An 18,720-nucleotide genomic window follows, 5' to 3' on the forward strand; every position below is an offset into this window, starting at 1 on the left:
TCACTCGTGCGAGAAAAGGGGGCGTTGCCTCCGTTCTTTGGCGTTGCCACTGGTGACGCGTCTCCCCCAGCCAAATCCCTCCCTAGACGCCCGGTTTCATTTGTTGTTTTGTGTTGTTGCTTTGCTACGGCGCAAGGTGTTCGGACGAATTAGCTGTCAATCTCCGACCAAAATATATTTAGGGTAGGTTGATTAAGGGATCAGTACTGTAGCAGTTCCCAGTGAGATTAATTCTGGGTTTGCTAGAGGTTAATGACTGAGTCCTTGGACTTTATGCCATTTTCAGGTGCATTTATATTAGCTTGGTGAAGCTAACTAGCTAGCTACTGTACAGTAACATCACAAGCAACCTCTTGTTTTTTTAGCAGTTTTTTTTTCTACGCTCACGAAATTGAAGATGTCCGACTCCGACATAATGTCTTCAACCGAAGACAGAGCCAAGGAGATTCTGAAGGGGTTTAAGCTGTATCCTTTTCAATTAATTGAGGTTTGCTTGGTTGTTTAGCTAGCTATTTGGCTACAGTCTTCCGTTAACGTAACTGGCTTAGCTAGCTACCTGTCCTTGCTGTACCACGTTGGCTACCGTTACGTCGTTAGCTAGTTCGTGGATGGCTAGTCTAGGTAACGTTAGCGAAGTTAGATAATATTTTCAGTCTGTTGATGGTTTATTAACTAACTAGCTGGTAACGTTAGTGCTGCTAGTGTCTTTCTTGGCCATGCTCTGAATCTAACGTTAGTTTGCTGTCAAGTTAGCTTAACGTTAGCTAACAGTAATAGGCCTCGCTATGTTATCTACTTATAACCACATCTATGAGTTGAGTATAACTTTAGCCAATTACTTCGGATAAATTGATAAGGAGCAGTTACATTGGACAATGATAAGCTATTTAGAAATGCATTTAATTGAACATGCAAACATAGGTTAGGTGTTAGCTGAATTGTTGCGGTCGCTAGTTAGCTGACTGGCACTAAACTTGGGTAGTTGTTTGCTGATGCTCCCGCTCAGTCTCTGTAGCGCTAGCTGTTCGAACATACAGAACAGGATTGGCCAATTGTCATGCATTGCCTATTACTTGTGCAAGAGCATCGTTTCCTACAGCATCAGTTTCAAGTTTTCAGATGATGGTAGATGAAGGGGAGGAAAGATTTTGAGACAGGAGTTGTGTATATGTGCCATTCAGAGGGTGAATGAGCAAGACCAAAATATTTACGTGTCTTTGAATATGGCATGGTACGATAGTAGGTACCAGGTGCACGGGTTTGTGTCAAGAACTGAAACACTGTTGGGTTTTTTTTCTTCATAAAAGCGTCTTCTAAATGGCATTATTTATTGTATTATTTAAGTGCTCCGCTGTTTACCGTGTGTATCGAGAATGGTCCACCACCCAAAGGACAGCCAGCCAACTTGACACAACTGGGGGAAGCATTGGAGTCAACGTGGTCCAGTATCCCTGTGGAATGCTTTCAACACCTTGTAGAGTCCACGACCTGACGAATTGAGGCTGTTCTGAAGGCCAAAGGGGGTGCAACTCAATATTAGGAAGGTGTTCCTAATGTTTTGTACACTCAGTGTATAATTTAGTGAGTGTGCCTCAGTGCAAGATAGTGAATTAATGATACACAGACTATTTAGCAGTCGTGTGGCTGTCTCGGAGCCTTTTGGTCCAAGAACCAATGTTCCGGTACTGTTTGCCGGGCGGTAGCAGAGTGAACAGTCTATGGCTTGGGTGGCTGGAGTCTTTGGCAATTTTTTAGGCCTTCCTCTGACATCGCATAATATAGAGGTACTGGATGGCAGGGAACTCTGCTCCAGTGATGTGCTGGTCTGTCTGCACCACCCTCTGTAGCGCTTTGCGGTCAAGGGTGGTGCATTTTCCGTACCAGCCATTCAGGATGCTCCTGATGGTGCAGCTGTAAAACTTTCGAGGATCCGAGGGCCCATGCCAAATCTTATCAGCCTCCTGAGGGAGAAGAGGTGCAGCCGTACCCTCGTCGTGGGTATGGACCCCGTTAAGTCTTTAGTTATGTGGACAACAAGGAACTTGAAGTTCTCAACCCACTCCACAACAGCCTGCTCCTGCTGAATACTGTACTTGTGACGAGTTTTCACAAAGATTTCAGCTATAGTTCGAATCGGAGTTCGACTATGATTTATCATAAAGTGTCACTTTATGATAGCTTTCGCTTTGGTCTTCCAGCAATATTGTGTATTAGCAGAAAGCAGGACCCCCCCCCATTTATACCGAGTGGAAGAAAGAAAAAAAAATCGGTGTTCATGTAATAAAGTTTAGAAGACAATCATAATTGCTTTCTAATACACTAGATGTATGTCCTTGAACTAATTTACTTTTAAATCGCACACAGAAAAAGTTATAAGGATAATATAGTTGCTAATGGCAGCTTGCAGTAACCTGGTCAGCCTTCAACTTGAGTTACTCAATGAGGGGGCAGCACTGAGCCTGTAATGTCTCTTCCTAGAGTAGCTGTGTGCATGTTATGTCTCCATGAGACAATGCGCAATTGAGTCTTCACATGGGAGTGAATGGTGTCACGTGATCGATGGCGTTGTCCTTTCATATATACAGTACCAGTCAAAAGTTTGGACACGCCAACTCATTCAAAGGTTTTCCTTTATTTTCTACATTGTAGAATAATAGTGAAGACATCAACTATGAAATAACACATATGGAATCATGTAGTAACAAAATAAGTGTTAAACAAATCAAAATATATTTGAGATTCTTCAAAGTAACCACCCTTTGCCTTGATGACAGCTTTGCACACTCATTGGCTCTCCATCTTAGTCAAATAGCCCTTACACAGCCTGGAGCCTTTAGTAGGGGTTTCTTTGCAGCAATTTGACCATGAAGCCTGATTCACGTAGTCACCTCTGAACAGTTGATATCTGTTACTTGAACTCTGTGAAGCATTTAGTTGGGCTGCAATTTAAGGCTGGTAACTCTAATGAACTTATCCTCTGCAGCAGAGGTAACTCGGTCTTCCTTTCCTGTGGCGGTCCTCATGAGAGCCAGATTCATCATAGCGCTGGATGTTTTTTGTCATGAAGAAACGTTCAAAGTTCTTGAAATTTCCCCAGAGCGGACCTCTGTTGCAGAGGATAAGTTGATTAGAGTTACGAGCCTCAGAAATTGCAGTCCAAATAATTGCTTCACGGAGTTCAAGTAACAGACATCTTAACATCAACTGTTCAGAGGAGACTGCGTGAATCAGGCCTTCGTGGTCGAATTGCTGCAAAGAAACCACTACTAAAGGACACCAATAAGAAGAGACTTGCTTGGGCCAAGAAACACGAGCAATGGACATTAGACCGGTGGACATCTGTTGTTTGGTCTGAGTCGAAATTTGAGATTTTTGGTTCCAACCGCTGTGTCTTTGTGAGACGCAGAGTAGGTGAACAGATAACCTCCACATGTGTGGTTCCCACCGTGAAGCATGGAGGAGGTGTAGGGGTGCTTTGCTGTTGACACTGTCAGGGATTTATTTAGAATGCAAGACACCCAAAACATACCTCCAGGCTGTGTAAGGGCTATTTGACCAATAAGGAGAGTGATGGAGTGCTGCATCAGATGTCCTGGCCTCCATAGTCACCCAACCTCAACCCAATTGAGATGGTTTGGGATGAGTTGACCGCAGAGTGAAGGAAAAGCAGACAACAAGTGCTCAGCATATGTGGGAACTCCTTCAACACTGTTGGAAAAGCATTCCAGGTGAAGCTGGTTGAGAGAATGCCAAGAGTGTGCAAAGCTGTCATCAAGGCAAAGGGTGGCAACTGAAAAATCTAAACCACAAAATATATTGTTTTTTTAACACTTATTTATTTTTTGGTTACTTCATGATTCCATATGTGTTATGGTGTGTGTGTGTGTGTGTGTGTGGTAGAAACCTGAGGATGGGTATAGAGTCTTTACAGATAGTCAGTGCGATCCAAATAGTGTCTGGGAGAGAGGGAGGGCAGTGGTAGGTATGAGTTACAACAGCCTGCCCTATGTCTAACATGTTTAATCCTACCATAGTGCAGGAGGTCATTTGAGGAGCTTTCCATGTACCATCCATGGGTAATGTTTTGTGCATCTCTCCTACTGTAGCTCAGATACAAGCCCTTATTCTGGTTTACATAGGCTAACACAAGCCAACGGTCCCAATATAGGCACGGTGATGCGGACGAGAATAATCACACCTACGCTACTACCACCAGCTTCAAGACTGAAGATCCATCGTTCTTTAATGACACCCTGTACATTAAACATGACTTGGTAGCACTGAGGGTAGGCCTATTCAGTGTTGAATAGGTAAGGGATCGTGGCTCAAGTAGCAGGCTGTGTATTCATGACATTCAAGGCAGGCTTCATTTTCTAGGCTTCTCATTCTTAAATCCTTGATTTGCAAGGACAAGGATTTACTGCCTTATGGTCCTCCTAACAGGCCTGGTGACTGAGTTTTTAACGTGCTACCAGGCACTGCATGGAGCCACAGCCGGCCGCATACTCCTAGAGTACCACAGTCGAGGTCATAATACCCATAACCTAGCAGTCAAACACTGAAATGGTTCCAATCGTTTTTTCCACTGTTCATTTTTCCTTTTGGGGATTATAGGAACACTTAAATGAAGGTCTGTTTCATGTAGGCTTACCCTGGTGTGACGTTTTGATAACCGTGCAAATCTCTCTCGGACAAGGTCCCACTTTTTATTTATTTTGTTTGCCCCCTTTTTTCTCCCCAATTTCGATCTTGTCTCAACGGAAGAGACGAAGGTCGAGTCATGCATCCTTCGAAACATGACCCGCCAAACCGCGCTTCTTAACACCCGCCTACTTAACCCGGAAGCCTGCAGCACTAATGTGTTGGACGAAGCACAGTTTACCTGACAACCGAGGTCAGCATGCAGGCATCTAGCCCGCCACAAGGAGTTGCTAGAGCGTGATAAGCCAAGTAAAGCCCCCCTGGCCTAATGCGGACAACACTCGGCCTATTGTGCGCCACCCTATAGGCCTCCCGATCATGGCTGGTTGTGATACATTCCAGGATCGAACCCGACTCTGTGACACCCTTAGCACTGCGATGCAGTGCCTTAGACCGCTGTGCCACTTTGGAGGCCCTGGACAAGGTGACTTTTATCAATATATTTGCCTGTATTTACACTAGTAGGCAAAGTTATGTAACCTTATTTAGTCAGACGTGCTATGGTGGGTTTTAAAGTAATTGGTGTTCACATGTTTCTTTTTGAGGTAGAATTACTGTCATGTTATTGATGCCTAATTGTATACCTTATTTGCACTTTCTCTATTCCAGAACCAATGAGTGTGCCGGAGTCTCATCACCTCTCAACTAGGCAAGCTGTTTCAACCTGGAACACTTTTCTCCTGCTTTGGTCTGTTTGTCGTTGCAGGAAGTCCTGAAGAGCTGGAGTGTATGAAGAGTTGTGTCCCAGCCCAGCTCTAACACCTGGCTTAAATAATCAACATAATGAATCACGGTTGTAAGCTAAGATTTGTATTCCGATATGAGCTGGGCAGGAACAAAAGCTTATACATACTCCTGCCATTCAGACCTGTAATTATTCTGTACTATGGGTACACATTTTTCATGGGGAGGGGAATTCATTTAGATGGTATTACTATATATAATGCATGTCACACTCAAGTTGAACTTGTTGACTGCTGCTAAGCTGGCAGCTGCTAAGAAGGGAGCAGTTGCAACTAGAAGGCATCACTGGTCCACACCTGCCCTGCCTGTCGGATGAGTAGTATTGGTTTGTACTGCATGTGCCTTTAGGTTCCTCTCCATGTGTAGGCTATTGTACAGTCTTTCATACAGTGCATTCTGAAACTTTTTATTATTATTCTAAAATTGATCTGTTTCCCCCCCCCCTCATCAACACACTACTCCATAATGACAAACAAAAACAGGTTTAGAAATTTGTGCAAATTCATTAAAAATAAACTGAAATATCACATTTACATAAGTATTCAGACCCTTTACTCAGTACTTTGTTGAAGCAACTTTGGCAGTGATTACAGCCTTGAGTCTTGGGCATGATGCTACAAGCTTTGCACACCTGTATTTGGGTAGTTTCTCCCATTCTCTGCAGATCCTCTTAAGCTCTGTCAGGTTGGATGGGAGTGTCGCTGCACAGCTATTTTCAGGTCTCTCGAGAGGTTCGATCGGGTTCAAGCCCGGGCTCTGGCTGGGCCACTCAAGGACGTTCAGAGACATGGCCCAATGCCACTCTTGCATTGTCTTGGCTGTGTGCTTAGGGTTGTTGTGCTGTTGGAAGGTGAACCTTCACCCCAGTCTGAGGTCCTGAGCGCTCTGGAGCAGGTTTTTAATCAAGGATCTCTGTACTTTGCTCCGTTAATCTTTCCCTTGATCCTGACTAGTCTCCCTGCCGCTGAAAAACATCAACACAGAAGGAAGTTGCCACCAGCATGCTTCACTGTAGGGATGGTGCCAGGTTTCCTCCAGATGTCACACTTTGCATTCAGGCCAAATAGTTCAATCTTGGTTTCAACAGACCAGAGAATTTTATTTCTCAAGTTCTGAGAGTCCTTTAGGTGCCTTTTGGCAAACTCCATGCGGACTGTCATGTTCCTTTTAGTGGCTTTCGTCTGGCCACTCTACCATAAAGGCCTGATTGGTGGAGTGCTGCAGAAATGGTTGTCCTTCTGGAAGATTCTCCCATCTCCACAGAATCTTTGGAGCTCTGTCAGAGTGACCATCGGGTTCTTGGTCACCTCCCAGAGCAAGGCCATGCTCCCCCGATTGCTCTAGGAAGAGTCTTGTTGGTTCCAAACTTCTTCCATTTAAGAATGATGGAGGCCACTGTGTTCTTGGGGACCTTCAATGCTGCAGAAATGTTTTGGTATCCTTCCCTAGATCTGTACCTCGACACAATCCTGTCTCTGCTCGAGCTCTACGGACAATTCCTTCTACCCCATGGCTTGGTTTTTGCTCTGACATGCACTGTCAACTGTGGGACCTTTTATATAGACAAGTGTGTGTCTTTCCAAATCATGTCCATTTAATTTACCACAGGTGGACTATCAAGTTGTAGAAACATCAAAAATGATGATCAATGGAAACAGGATGCACCTGAGCTCAATTTTGAGTCTCATAGCAAAGTAGTCTGAATACTCATGTAAATAAGGTATTTCTCTTCTAAAAAAATGTTTCCAAACATTCCTAAAAACCTGTTTTTTTTTTTTTTTGGTCTATTATGGGATATTATTTGTAGATTTAAATATTTTATAAATTTTAGAATTAGCCTGTAACGTAACAATGTAAGGGGTCTGAATACTTTCTGACTGTACTGTATGTGTAGTAGTTTCTCACATTGCTTAGTTTATCATTTGTGTCAACTTTGGGGGGGGGGGTTGAACACTTCTCTAATCAAAAATGTGTTATTTTCCATTTAATTATTCTTCCACTTTGAAGATTTTTATTTAATTAAATTTTTTACAAAAAAATGACATCAATTTTAATCCCACTTTGTAACGCAACAAAATGTGGAAGAAGTCAAAGGGTGTGAATACTTCCTGAAGACTTTGTAGCTGCATTTAGGCATGGCTTCCTTATTTTTTTGTCTTAAGTATTTCTCATTCTACTGGAGTTTACCTAGTATTTTATACTGAACAAAAAAATATGTACACATGCAATCATTTCAAGTATTTTACTGAGTTACAGTTCATATGATGTGTTGCTACCATGCTGTGTTGTCATGAGTTGCTGCCATGCTATGTTGTCTTAGGTATCTTTATGTGGTGTCTCTCTTGTCGTGGTGTGTGTGTGTGTGTGTTATTTAAAAAAAAATCCAGCCCTCGTCCCCGCAGGAGGCCTGTTGGTAGGCCGTCATTGTTCTTAACAGACTTGCCTAGTTAAATTAAATTTGAGGAAATCGGTCAATTGAAATAAATTCACTAGGCCCTACTCTATGGATTTTACATTATTTTAAATACAGATATGCAACTGTTGTTCACAGATACCTTAAAGGAAATGGGCCTCAGGATCTCATCACGGTATTTCTGTGCATTCAAATTGCCATCGATGAAATGCAATTGTGTTCGTTGTCCGTATCTTATGCCTGCCCATACCATAACCCCACCTCCATCATGGGGCACTCTGTTCACAACGTTGACATCAGCAAACCGCTCGCCCACACAGCGCCATACATTGGAGGCGGCTCTGGTGGGCATTCCTGAAGTCAACATGCCACTTGCATGATCCCTCAACTTGAGACATCTGTGCCATTGTGTTATTGTCCCCAGCACAAGGTGCACCTGTGTAATGATCATGCTGTTTAATCAGCGTTTTGATATGCCACACCTGTCATGTGGATGGATGATATTGGCAAAGGAGAAACACTCACTAATAGGGATGTAAACAAATTTGTGCACATAATTTGAGAGAAATAAGCTTTTTGTGCATATGGAACATTTTGGAGATTTTTTATTTCAGCTCATAAAACATGGGATCAACACAGTCCTGTTTGGCTCAGTTGGTAGAGCGTGGTGCTTGCAACGCCAAGGTTGTGGGTTCTATTCCCACGGGGGACCCGTGACAAAAGTATGGAAATGTATACACTCATACTCTTATCCAGAGCAATTTACAGTATCTGCTAAAATGGCTAAATATTTGTTTATATTTTTGTTCAGCGTGTATTAAGCCTACCTTCAACATCCAGTTATTTCTCTATTTGTAACTCACCCACCAAAAATCACAATATGCAGTTTTACATTTTGCTTTATTTGTCCTGGTCTAATTCCTATCATGGAAAAGCAGAAGAATCTGTGCGCACTCAGATGAATAAATAATTTAAGCTTTACTTCAAGTCAGATGTTTATTTTATGTATGCATTGTTTACTATTTAGATTTCTTTAAAACTGTAATTATTGGAGTTAAGGTGATTGATCGGTGACTAGGTGCATTCTTGTCAAATAAATATGCCTATTCAATCATGACCTGTTAAATTCTACTATGAATTAGTCTGGCTTTGAATCTACAACAGAACGTGTCAACAAGTTAGTTCTGAATCGCTTTAATACAGCAGTGCATTCTGACACCATTTAATTGAAATAGATATCACCTCGTTCATATAGTTGGCAGAAATAAGGGATTAAATGTAGACCACCAGTTGAAGGAGAAGAGGATCTGGTCAAATAAGGCTAAATTGCTAATATCATCTAGGTAGGTTAGCTAGCTAGCTAGCGTCTTTGCAAAGAAAATATATATAGCTTAGTATTCATGGCATAATGTAAATATCTGACTGATAGTATTGTGTACAAGACCAAATGCATAAATAAGCCAACAAATATTATTTAAATAAAATATAGATCAGTAAATCAAAATATTTTGTTTTGTTTGAAGGTAGCTAGCTAGCTGACAGCAAAGGTGTCCGCTAGAGATGGCCTGCAGGAATTTATAGTCTAGCATGATGTCTACTTTGATGGTAATTAGCATTTTCACATTTGAAAGTAAATGGAGCTGACTATATTGATAAAAGTAACCTTGTCCTAGAGCGATTTACATGGTTATCAAAACGTCATGCCAGGGAAAGCCTACATGAAACACAGACCTTGTATGAAAGGGTTCTAAAATGGGTGGTTTAAAAATGTAGGACCAATTTCCGTGTTTGACCGCTAGGTTTTATGGGGCTCTATTGTGTAACTGATTTTAGGACCTTTGCAAAAGAGGTTAGCCTTTGAATTTTTGTTTTGTTGTGGCTTGCGAGAGAATCCCGAGTGGCACAGTGGTCTAAGGCACTGCATCTCAGTGCAAGAGGCATCACTACAGTCCCTGGTTCGAATCCAGGCTCTGATTGGGAGTCCCATAAGGTGGCACACAATTGGCCTAGCGTTGTCCGGGGTAGGCCATCATTGTAAATAAGAATTTGTTCTTAAATGACTTGTCTAGTTAAATAAAGTTACACTTTTTTATTTCAAAAAGATTATACAGAGGATAGTCAAGTTGTTTCAAGTTTAAGCTGATCCTCCTGAGACCAAGCAATCAATCTGTACTCTGAGGAATTGTCCATCTTTGAACTAAAACCAAAAACTCCTTCCTTCCCCCCTCTTTAAAATTTTACGTAACGAGCATCAGATTAATCGTGATTACAACATCACCAAGAAACAGGCTACATTCACACAGATTTCTCAAGGTTTTTCCATCAAATTAATCTAGAAGTGGTGTATTTATTTGATGTGAATCGCTTTGTATGCCATGTGGTGACTATCGGGTTAAGGAGGTTAGGAAGTCTTCCCCAGCATGACCAGGTTTTTGGCCGGTAGGTCATTGTCTTATGCAATGAGGATATTTATAGAAAGCACTAGAAGTTGTATCACAGCAGGGATAATTCAAAGAAGGCACAAGACGTGCTACAACTCAGCTTCATCACCAATTTGCTTGTTTGGAGACTTTGACGATGAGAATATCATAATTGCTTTCAGTTATTACAGTTTCTAAGTCTAGCATAATATTCACATTCTGTAATGAATGTAGGTATAACCTGAAATTATGAAAATGTGATTTGTGTGCTATTCCCTTGTGCTGCCTAATCAGATTATTTGATACTTTGATTCCTGGGAACTGCCTTGCATCCATGAATAACCCAGTACTGTGTGCCTTATGCCTAGGCTATAGCCGATTACCCAAGTCGTGCTGAGAATCCTGCCTTTCCATAGAACACCACAGTATTTTAGTAAGCCGCCCTACAGTAGTTCATTGTATTGAAAAACCTCTCTGCAGTTTGGTTAATTAGACAAATGTACATCTCAGACTAAAAATCTACGGGCTATACTGATTTATGTATGATGATGCTGCTGCTGCATTGGGCTTCCTGGCTTGTACAGGAGCACTGCTTTAACATCGCCTCTGTTATGTCCCTAAGGAAAGGCAAAGGCTGGCCTCGGAGGAGAATGCAGTGTGCACTGCAGCCAGCTTCTGCTTCCCCTGAGTAGACCTGACTTGCATTTGAATCTGTCCCTGTAACAAACTGATTCACAGAACTGTGTGAACACAATGACTGGCTAACCTCACAGTGAAAGTCTGAGTTGGTCTAGTGGTAGGATATTTGAACTGTTGGACTTCAGAAAAGTAAAACTGTCTCAATTGCATTTCTGAAGATGTATGTTAAAAAATAGTGTTTTGAGATGTATTCATTTGCAATGGTTTCATTTGACAGTTTATGCAATATTGCATGCGTCATGACTTGTATGTCTCGTGTTTATTGCATGTGCAGTCAAATGTGATTTTCCTGTGTTTTAGATTCCCACTATGAGGTGGGAATAATACTCTGTGATAGTCTAAGATCTGTTTGAAAAGACCGGTTTTTGAAATGTCAGCTTTGTTTGCATGGGTGGGTTCTTTGGACCACTTGGCTACATCACCAGGTGATACAAGTTAACCCTGTCAGTCCCGAGACGCCAGCGAAAATCGGCTTTTCATTTATCTGCATGTCCAGCCTTTATATTTAGTCTCAGAATGAAGTGTTTTACCATGTTCTTTTCAGGACAACCACGGCTCCAAGTAGAACACGAAACTATTTGACATAAACAGTTGCATTCATGAGTTGTATTGACAAATCTCAACAACAACTAAAATGTCTGATTAAAAATGCATTTCTGAATGCTGTAAATACAGAAATTGTTTGCTCTGTGGGAAATCAATATCCAACTAGTCAGTGACAACTGTGTAGAGTTTGACAGCAACTATGAGCTTGTTACAGTATTATAGACGGTGTGACCTTGGATTCATTTGGTTAATAGACCATAACAAAGAGAGTTTGCCCTCCATTAATAGCTAGTTTTCAGGTTATATATCCCTCACATTAGGCTCCTCCAATTATGCCCCTCACTTATGCCCCCGGACAGTCTTAGCAAAATTGTTCTTGAAGAAATTGCTTTTTTGCTAAGAAGTTACTTTTGTTTCTTTTTGACCATTTGAATTGAAAAACAATCACAGTAAGGTACTTAATTGTTACCCAGAACAGATTTGATATTGAGAAGAAGGGGGAAAAAAGTATACATGGACCATTTTTAAAGCTCCTCTTTAAAAATGGATGGTGCTTAAGTGAGGCTAGCATGCCCCTAGGGGCTAATTAAAAGCCTGTTTGAGTATATTGGGGAACAAGGGTCTATCCCCCCTGCGGATCTTCTCTGCTTAGAGCCAGGGATCTCAGTAGGTGTGATCCTGGAGACATCTGTCACCTGTTTCCCCACTGGGCCTAATAGAACTGCGTTGAGCTGACATCTCTATCCGGGCCTATTATGAAGAACTTTGTGTTGTCTAGGCCCTAGTCTATGACCTTAGAATGTACTGGAAACATTTTCCGGAATTGTTCTCTGCAGCCAGTTAATGAGCTTAACTTAATATATATATATATAATTCACAGTGAAGCAGCAGCAGGACAGATCGTATTCTAATCCATTCATAAAACGTTAGATGGGTAGGCGCTGCTAAGTTACTCTGTCCCCCAGTCACTGTCCAGCAGGACTGACAACTGTGTTCAAATCAATTAAATGATGTAGGAGACAGACGGCACAAAGTCCACAGCCAAAATAGTACCTAACAAACCCGCTTCACACAAAGCATCCCAGTCATGTACAGAGTTTGAATGAAGGGGTAAAACTGTAGCCTGGTGTACACCAGACTGATTACCTATGTTTTCTGAGGAAGTTTCTATTGAGATGACAGAGCCACGTACTGTAGACTTGAGTATCAGTCTAGGAGGATGTGGGAAGCTGCTGGGAGGTTGGTGACTGAGCTACCCAATGTTGCTGGGCTGCAGTCTGTCAGATTTTGAAAGGATTAACTGATTCAAAGCACCACACGTTTCATCTCGCTAAGACAGTCCTAGCTCCACAGCAGCTAGCTAGCTAAGCTCAGTGTTGGAGTTGGTTGCGTCATGTTTCTGTTTTCACTTGACATCAACTGTTTTCCTACCTGCTGTTTTTGAAGTTTGGTCATTCTATATTTAGATTCTTATTATTAGTTTGAAAGAATTGATCCCGTGTGCTGAATGGCTCAACAGACACTTTGCTCCTCCGATTTAATTCAGTTTCGCTGTTTGAAGCCCTTAGTCATGAAATAGTGATGTCAACTGAATGGCATTGTGTCCTGAGGAGGGCTGGCGCTGTGCAGGCTGCTGCTGACACCCTGTTGGGGGGAGGGGGGGTGCAGCAGCACAGATGGTCTTGACACAAGGGTTCAGGTGCTTCTGACATGGAGTACCCTCTAGTTGACACACGAGCCACATCTTCAGGTCGGCTTCCAGAGCCGAGTCAGAAACTCTTTGTTCTGTTAGCACCAGCTGGAGAACTGTTACGTGACACACTTGCCTCGGCTTGCACCACTTGACCTATTAGAAGAGGTTAGATAGTAGCAGCTACATAATCATGGGTGGCTTTATTGGCCACTCCAATAAAATAACATTGTGTGAGAGCTGGTGTAAATAACTACAGCCACAAACGTCAGCTCTCTAAGAGGTTCTGAAGTATAAAAATAGACCTAGACTGTTTCTTTTTTGGCTTTAACTCGTGCCCACTAGTTGCATTATCAAGAAGACCTGTGTCCGTTGGTTAGCTTCTTTTTTTTCAGAGACTGAGTTGAACATCTTTTGCATACTTCTGGATTACCTGTTGGTTCCGAGAGATCAAAGGTTCTATAGCATTTTGTATTTACCTCCTTTTGATTGGGCTTGGCTACTGTTGGAATTGTCTATCAGTTGGCTTCCACTAAACTATCGTAACTTGATGGGTTTCCTGTTATCCTGGGTGCCACCTTGAGGAATATTGGCGTTACTTAATTGATCCCTGGCTCTGAGGGAAAATTCTAAGGTTTGCCACAAGCTGCAGACACAAACAGTACAGACCAGAAACCAGAACCTAGACAAGGCTACTGTTGCCTGATGGAAGTACATGGCTGTGTCCGTAGTGTTCCTCATCTCCCTCTGCCAGAAACTGGATGAACCTGCGTGATGCTGAGACTGGGAAGGTGCTGTGGCAGGGAACGGAGGACCTGTCTCTTCCTGGGGTCGAACATGAAGGTACTGACAGGTTTACTGTCATCTTGCTTCCCTCCTGGAGTAAAGCTGTATTTTTAGGCCGTATATTCCAACCACTACCAAGATGACCACTCGGTTCTAACCATCCCAGCAGTCAGTTTTTCCTTACGAGCTTGAACCCCTGAACCAATGTCAAAATACCCCAAATGATCATTAGCAATTTACCTCTAAACATAGTTATATCATGTTGTGCCATGTTCAATGTTGTGTATATTATAATCAATAGAAAAAGGGAACATGTATTTTATGTGAGAAAGTATCCTAGCTCTAGGTAAACATTAGGGGCCTAATTTATAAATCTATCATTTCTTCATTCGCCATTTCTGAAAAGTGCGCATGTACAAAAATAGAGAGATTTATAAACTTGGCGCACGCCATACATAAGCATGTTTCTCGTTTATAAATCAAACCTGTCATAAAACTGTGTGCGTGAACGTGCATTAGTGGGGCGGCAGGTAGCCTAGTGGTTAGAGCGTTGGACTTGTAACCGAAAGGATGCAAGATCGAACCCCCAAGCTGCCCCTGAACAAGGCAGTTAACCCACTGTTCCTAGGCCGTCATTGAAAATAAAAATTTGTTCTTAACTGACTTGCCTAGTTAAATTAATAAAAAAGTACTCCACCTGAAAAACGCTCTCCATTCACCTTTTGTGGTGACAATAACACCCTTTTTATTTGAGGTATAGTTTTAAACTATTGGCATTATGCCACAGCATGCAAAAGACGTTCAATATTTAGTTCATCAATATATTATTGGGTTTCTATGTCCTACCTTGGTATAGACTATGAGCTTAAATGGGCATTGATGTCGCCACCTATCACACAGCAATACTGTAGCCTAAGTTTACCCAAACTGTCAAATATTTTACATAAAGCTATTTACTGTTTGGGCAGGATGTTTTAATCTTTTGCAGTAATTTATGCTGTATCTGGAAAAGGACTGTCAGTTACTGAAAGAAAAAAAAAAAAAAAAAAAGCCAAATTGTTGTGGACATGTGTGCAGAACATTTGAATTCAACAATGTTTTGCATTGACTTTCCCCCCGACCTAAATATGGACTGCCTTGCGAATTGTGAAACATTGTCCAAGGCAGGCTACAAAAAAAAATGAATTCCAGTAACTTACTTACAGTAGCTTACTGAGGCCTAAATGACTGTAAAAGATCAATGGCCTAAATTCGACTGCATAACGGTATTATAAACCGTGCTGCCTATGATATTGCAAAACTTGAAATACATATAACCTATCTATTTACTAGGCTACTAGGTCCAATTAAATGAGAGATGTGCATGGTAAGTTGTTGTATGGCTCCTTCAGGAATATAAACCTAATCAAGACCAGAAAAGGTAATGAATATATTCTGCAATGGTTATAAAATATATAGGAAAAAGATTCCTATTTCTAATTATTTTAGATTCTAAAAGAAAAATGGATCCTCTCAGTAATGGTAAATGGCTGCATTCTTTTATTTTTTTACTGTTTTTAGTTTTTTATGAATATGCATATCTGCGATTTGCACAAATGACTTACTTGCCAGCTTGCAATACAATATTTCAATCACAAGCAGATGTGCTTACGCATGATCTAAAGTTGGCAGGGATGTGAGCACATTATCACAGCAAGTACATTTTTTATAAATGCCAACTTTAGCGTGAACTGGCACACGCACATTTTGGGGTATATTTTGTTTATACGCACAGTTTATAAATGAGACCCCAGGATGTTGTTTGTGTTGTGACTACATTTCTTCTCTCCTAATTAGTAGTTTGACCGTCCATTTTTATTTCCTTGCAGCTCGAGTCCCCAAGAAAATTCTCAAGTGCAAAGCTGTGTCCAGAGAGCTAAATTTCTCTTCATCAGAAAAACTGGAAAAGTTCCGCCTTGAGCAGAAGGTTTTCTTCAAAGGCCAGTGCTTAGAAGGTACTAGTCTCTTTTATCTGTTTCAATAATCATGCTTTTTATATACAGGTAACAGCCAAAATAAAGGAAACACCAACATAGTGTTTTAATAGGGTATTGGACCACCACGAGCTGCCAGAACATATTCAATGCGCCTTGGCATAGATTCTAGAAGTGTCTGGAACTCTGTTGGAGGGATGCGACACCATTCGTCCACAATAAATAAAGAAATGTTTTGTTGATGGTGGTGGAAAACGTTGTCTCAGGCGCCGCTCCAGAATCTCCCATAAGTGTTTAATTGGGTTGAGATCTGGTGACAGAGACACACACACACCCATTACAGACAGAAATAATCCTCAGCATCCCCACCACCCTCAGACGATCCCATAGGTAAAGAAGCCGTGGAGGTCCTGGGCTGGCGTGGTTACACGTGGTCTGCTGTTTTGAGACCGGTTGGACGTACTGCCAAATTCTCTAAAATGATGTTGGAGGCGGCTTATGGTAGAGACATTAACATTAATTTCTCTGGCAACAGCTCTTTTGGACATTCCTGCAGTCAGCATGACAATTGCACGCTCCCTCAACTTGAGACATGGCTTATCTTTACGAAGAAGAAATGCTCAGTAACAAGGATATAAAGCTTTTTGTGCTTATGGAACATTCCTGGGATCTTTTATTTCAGCTCTGCAAACACTGGAACAACAACTTACATGTTGCGTTTACATTTTTGTTCAATATACTTTGTATGCCTCATTTACTCAAGTTTTTCCTTTATTTTGGCAGTTACCTGTATCACAGATTATCCATTTGACCTGATACTGTAGTGGCCGCTCTAACAAGTGAAAGAAAAAAGTCTTCAAAAATGGAAGGCAGTCTGGAGGAGGCAAGAGCCGGTTGGACCGTTCTAGCCAATGAGAGGGCAGATACGCATGTGAACAACAGGCACAACGGTTACCACAGCTACAAAGTTAAAATTGGCTATATCATAAGGTATAAGGTTAGCAGTGAGTAATGTTAGGTTTAAAAGCCCATTTTAGAAATAGGCAGGGTTTATGACTTTGGCTGTGGTAACTCGTGTCAACCAGGCATACATCCAATTTGTTTTGTTTTTTAAGTTGCCGGGATTTCATGTGTCCTACTTATATCAGTACACTCGTAACAACCTAATCATTACGAAACTTATATTCGGTCTAATGAGCCACGCATAGCAAATAAGCCATTACATTTTTGGTTAACCAAAATCGACACTAATTGACCTCCAATCAAAAACTCTTTGCTTGGTGAGCAAAAAAAAACATTTTTTAAACACCACCCACCTGCTGGAGAAGACAGATTTTGGGCTCAGTTGTCCCTCTCGCTTCGCCTCTTCCTCTCTGCCTGTATGTACTAAAGAATACAATGTCCGTGCATAGTGAATAAACACTCATTGAATGTATTTTGGATGGCTCTCTCCTCTACCTGCAGAATGGTTCTTTGAGTTTGGCTTTGTGATTCCCAACTCCACAAACACATGGCAGTCTTTGATAGAGGCGGCTCCAGAGTCGCAGATGATGCCCGCAAATGTTTTAACGTAAGAGTTAATATATATTTTTGATAAACTATTTAAGCCTTTTTTGCATTTATCTGCATGTGTTGTTGGGTCTTTTGGTCATTGTCCTACATGTGGGTTGTGCAATTGTTTGTAGGTAATATAGAACTGTCACTCACTAGGCTACATCTTGAATAAGTAATGAGGCTACAATATTCCTCCACACTTTATCTAATCTACATCAAACCTCCTGTAAACTGCAATGTCCTTGTTATGGGGGTGGCTTTGTCTCATATTTTGCAGCTAGAGATTAGTGTTTGCTGAATTGTAATGTTTCTCTCCTTTTCAGTGGAAATGTTGTTATAGAGACCAAGTTCTTTGATGACGATCTTCACGTCAGCACCTCGCGAGTACGACTTTTCTATGTCTGAAGAAGAACAAACAACTTACTTTTTTATTTTCTATTAATCCTTGAAGTGAGGGGTGGGGGAAAACCAGGACCATACATACACAACTGATTGTTGTTATCCAATGGTCACTGGAAGCCAAGTTCGACGGAGTGCATTTCTCTTTACAGTGACGGGTGACGGCAGCACTAAAGGGAACAGTGCAGGAAGAAACCAACATCCAACCAAGTCATCAAGATCACACTGGCTTCTTGGCAGACAAGACTTTTTCTATGTAAATATATATATATATATATATATATGTGGGCAAAGATGATGCTCATGGCAAGAAACCATGTAAATTATTTTATTTGTACATTCATTTTTTCCCTTGTCATTCCAGAAATGTCACCCTGCGATGTACACCGCTCCATTGTCACCTTGTGTTTTCGATGTTTGCTTCCAGTTGATGTTGTGGTTGCTGATATTGTCATTGTTTGGATTTTTTTTTAGCTGTTACTAATCTTGTAAAATAGACTGTGTTTATTACTACACGAATTATGGATTAAAATATGTTCACTACATTTTTTTTGTAGTTGATGAAGTTTAACTGCAACAGAATATGTGGTTCATGCAAGATATTTTGTCTCCTAGGATCCCAAACTTGGCTAGTGTATGAGGCATGGGGCACCTATATGCAAATTAGAACTAAACATTCATGCATATTTTGACTAAGCTACTCAACACTTCAATAAACCCGTGGGCAGTTAACTTTGATTGTACTCCATTGAATGCAAGCTGGTTTCCTAAAATACAGACTAGCCTAGCCCACCA

General features: G+C 41.3%; 1 protein-coding gene across 3 annotated transcripts; it reads left to right on the forward strand.

Annotated features, from left to right (window-relative positions):
- Positions 1-90: 90 nt before the first annotated feature.
- Positions 91-18,654, forward strand: pde6d (phosphodiesterase 6D, cGMP-specific, rod, delta). Of its 3 annotated transcripts, XR_003868741.1 has the most exons (7): positions 91-465; positions 13,968-14,056; positions 15,868-15,993; positions 17,437-17,542; positions 17,850-17,910; positions 18,078-18,181; positions 18,290-18,654. XR_003868741.1 is itself a non-coding variant. In XM_029708149.1 (6 exons), the coding sequence occupies exons 1-6, from the start codon at positions 398-400 to the stop codon at positions 18,078-18,080; spliced, it is 453 nt and encodes a 150-aa protein (XP_029564009.1). In that variant the 5' UTR covers positions 91-397; the 3' UTR covers positions 18,081-18,654. The 3 variants fall into 3 exon arrangements, 2 of the variants coding, with proteins under 2 accessions (XP_029564009.1, XP_029564007.1); XM_029708149.1 differs by having other exon boundaries at positions 18,078-18,654; XM_029708147.1 differs by having other exon boundaries at positions 92-465; positions 17,850-18,654.
- The last annotated feature ends 66 nt before the right edge of the window (positions 18,655-18,720 follow it).

The sequence above is a fragment of the Salmo trutta genome, chromosome 22 (assembly GCF_901001165.1).
Source record: "Salmo trutta chromosome 22, fSalTru1.1, whole genome shotgun sequence".
NCBI lineage: Eukaryota > Metazoa > Chordata > Actinopteri > Salmoniformes > Salmonidae > Salmo > Salmo trutta.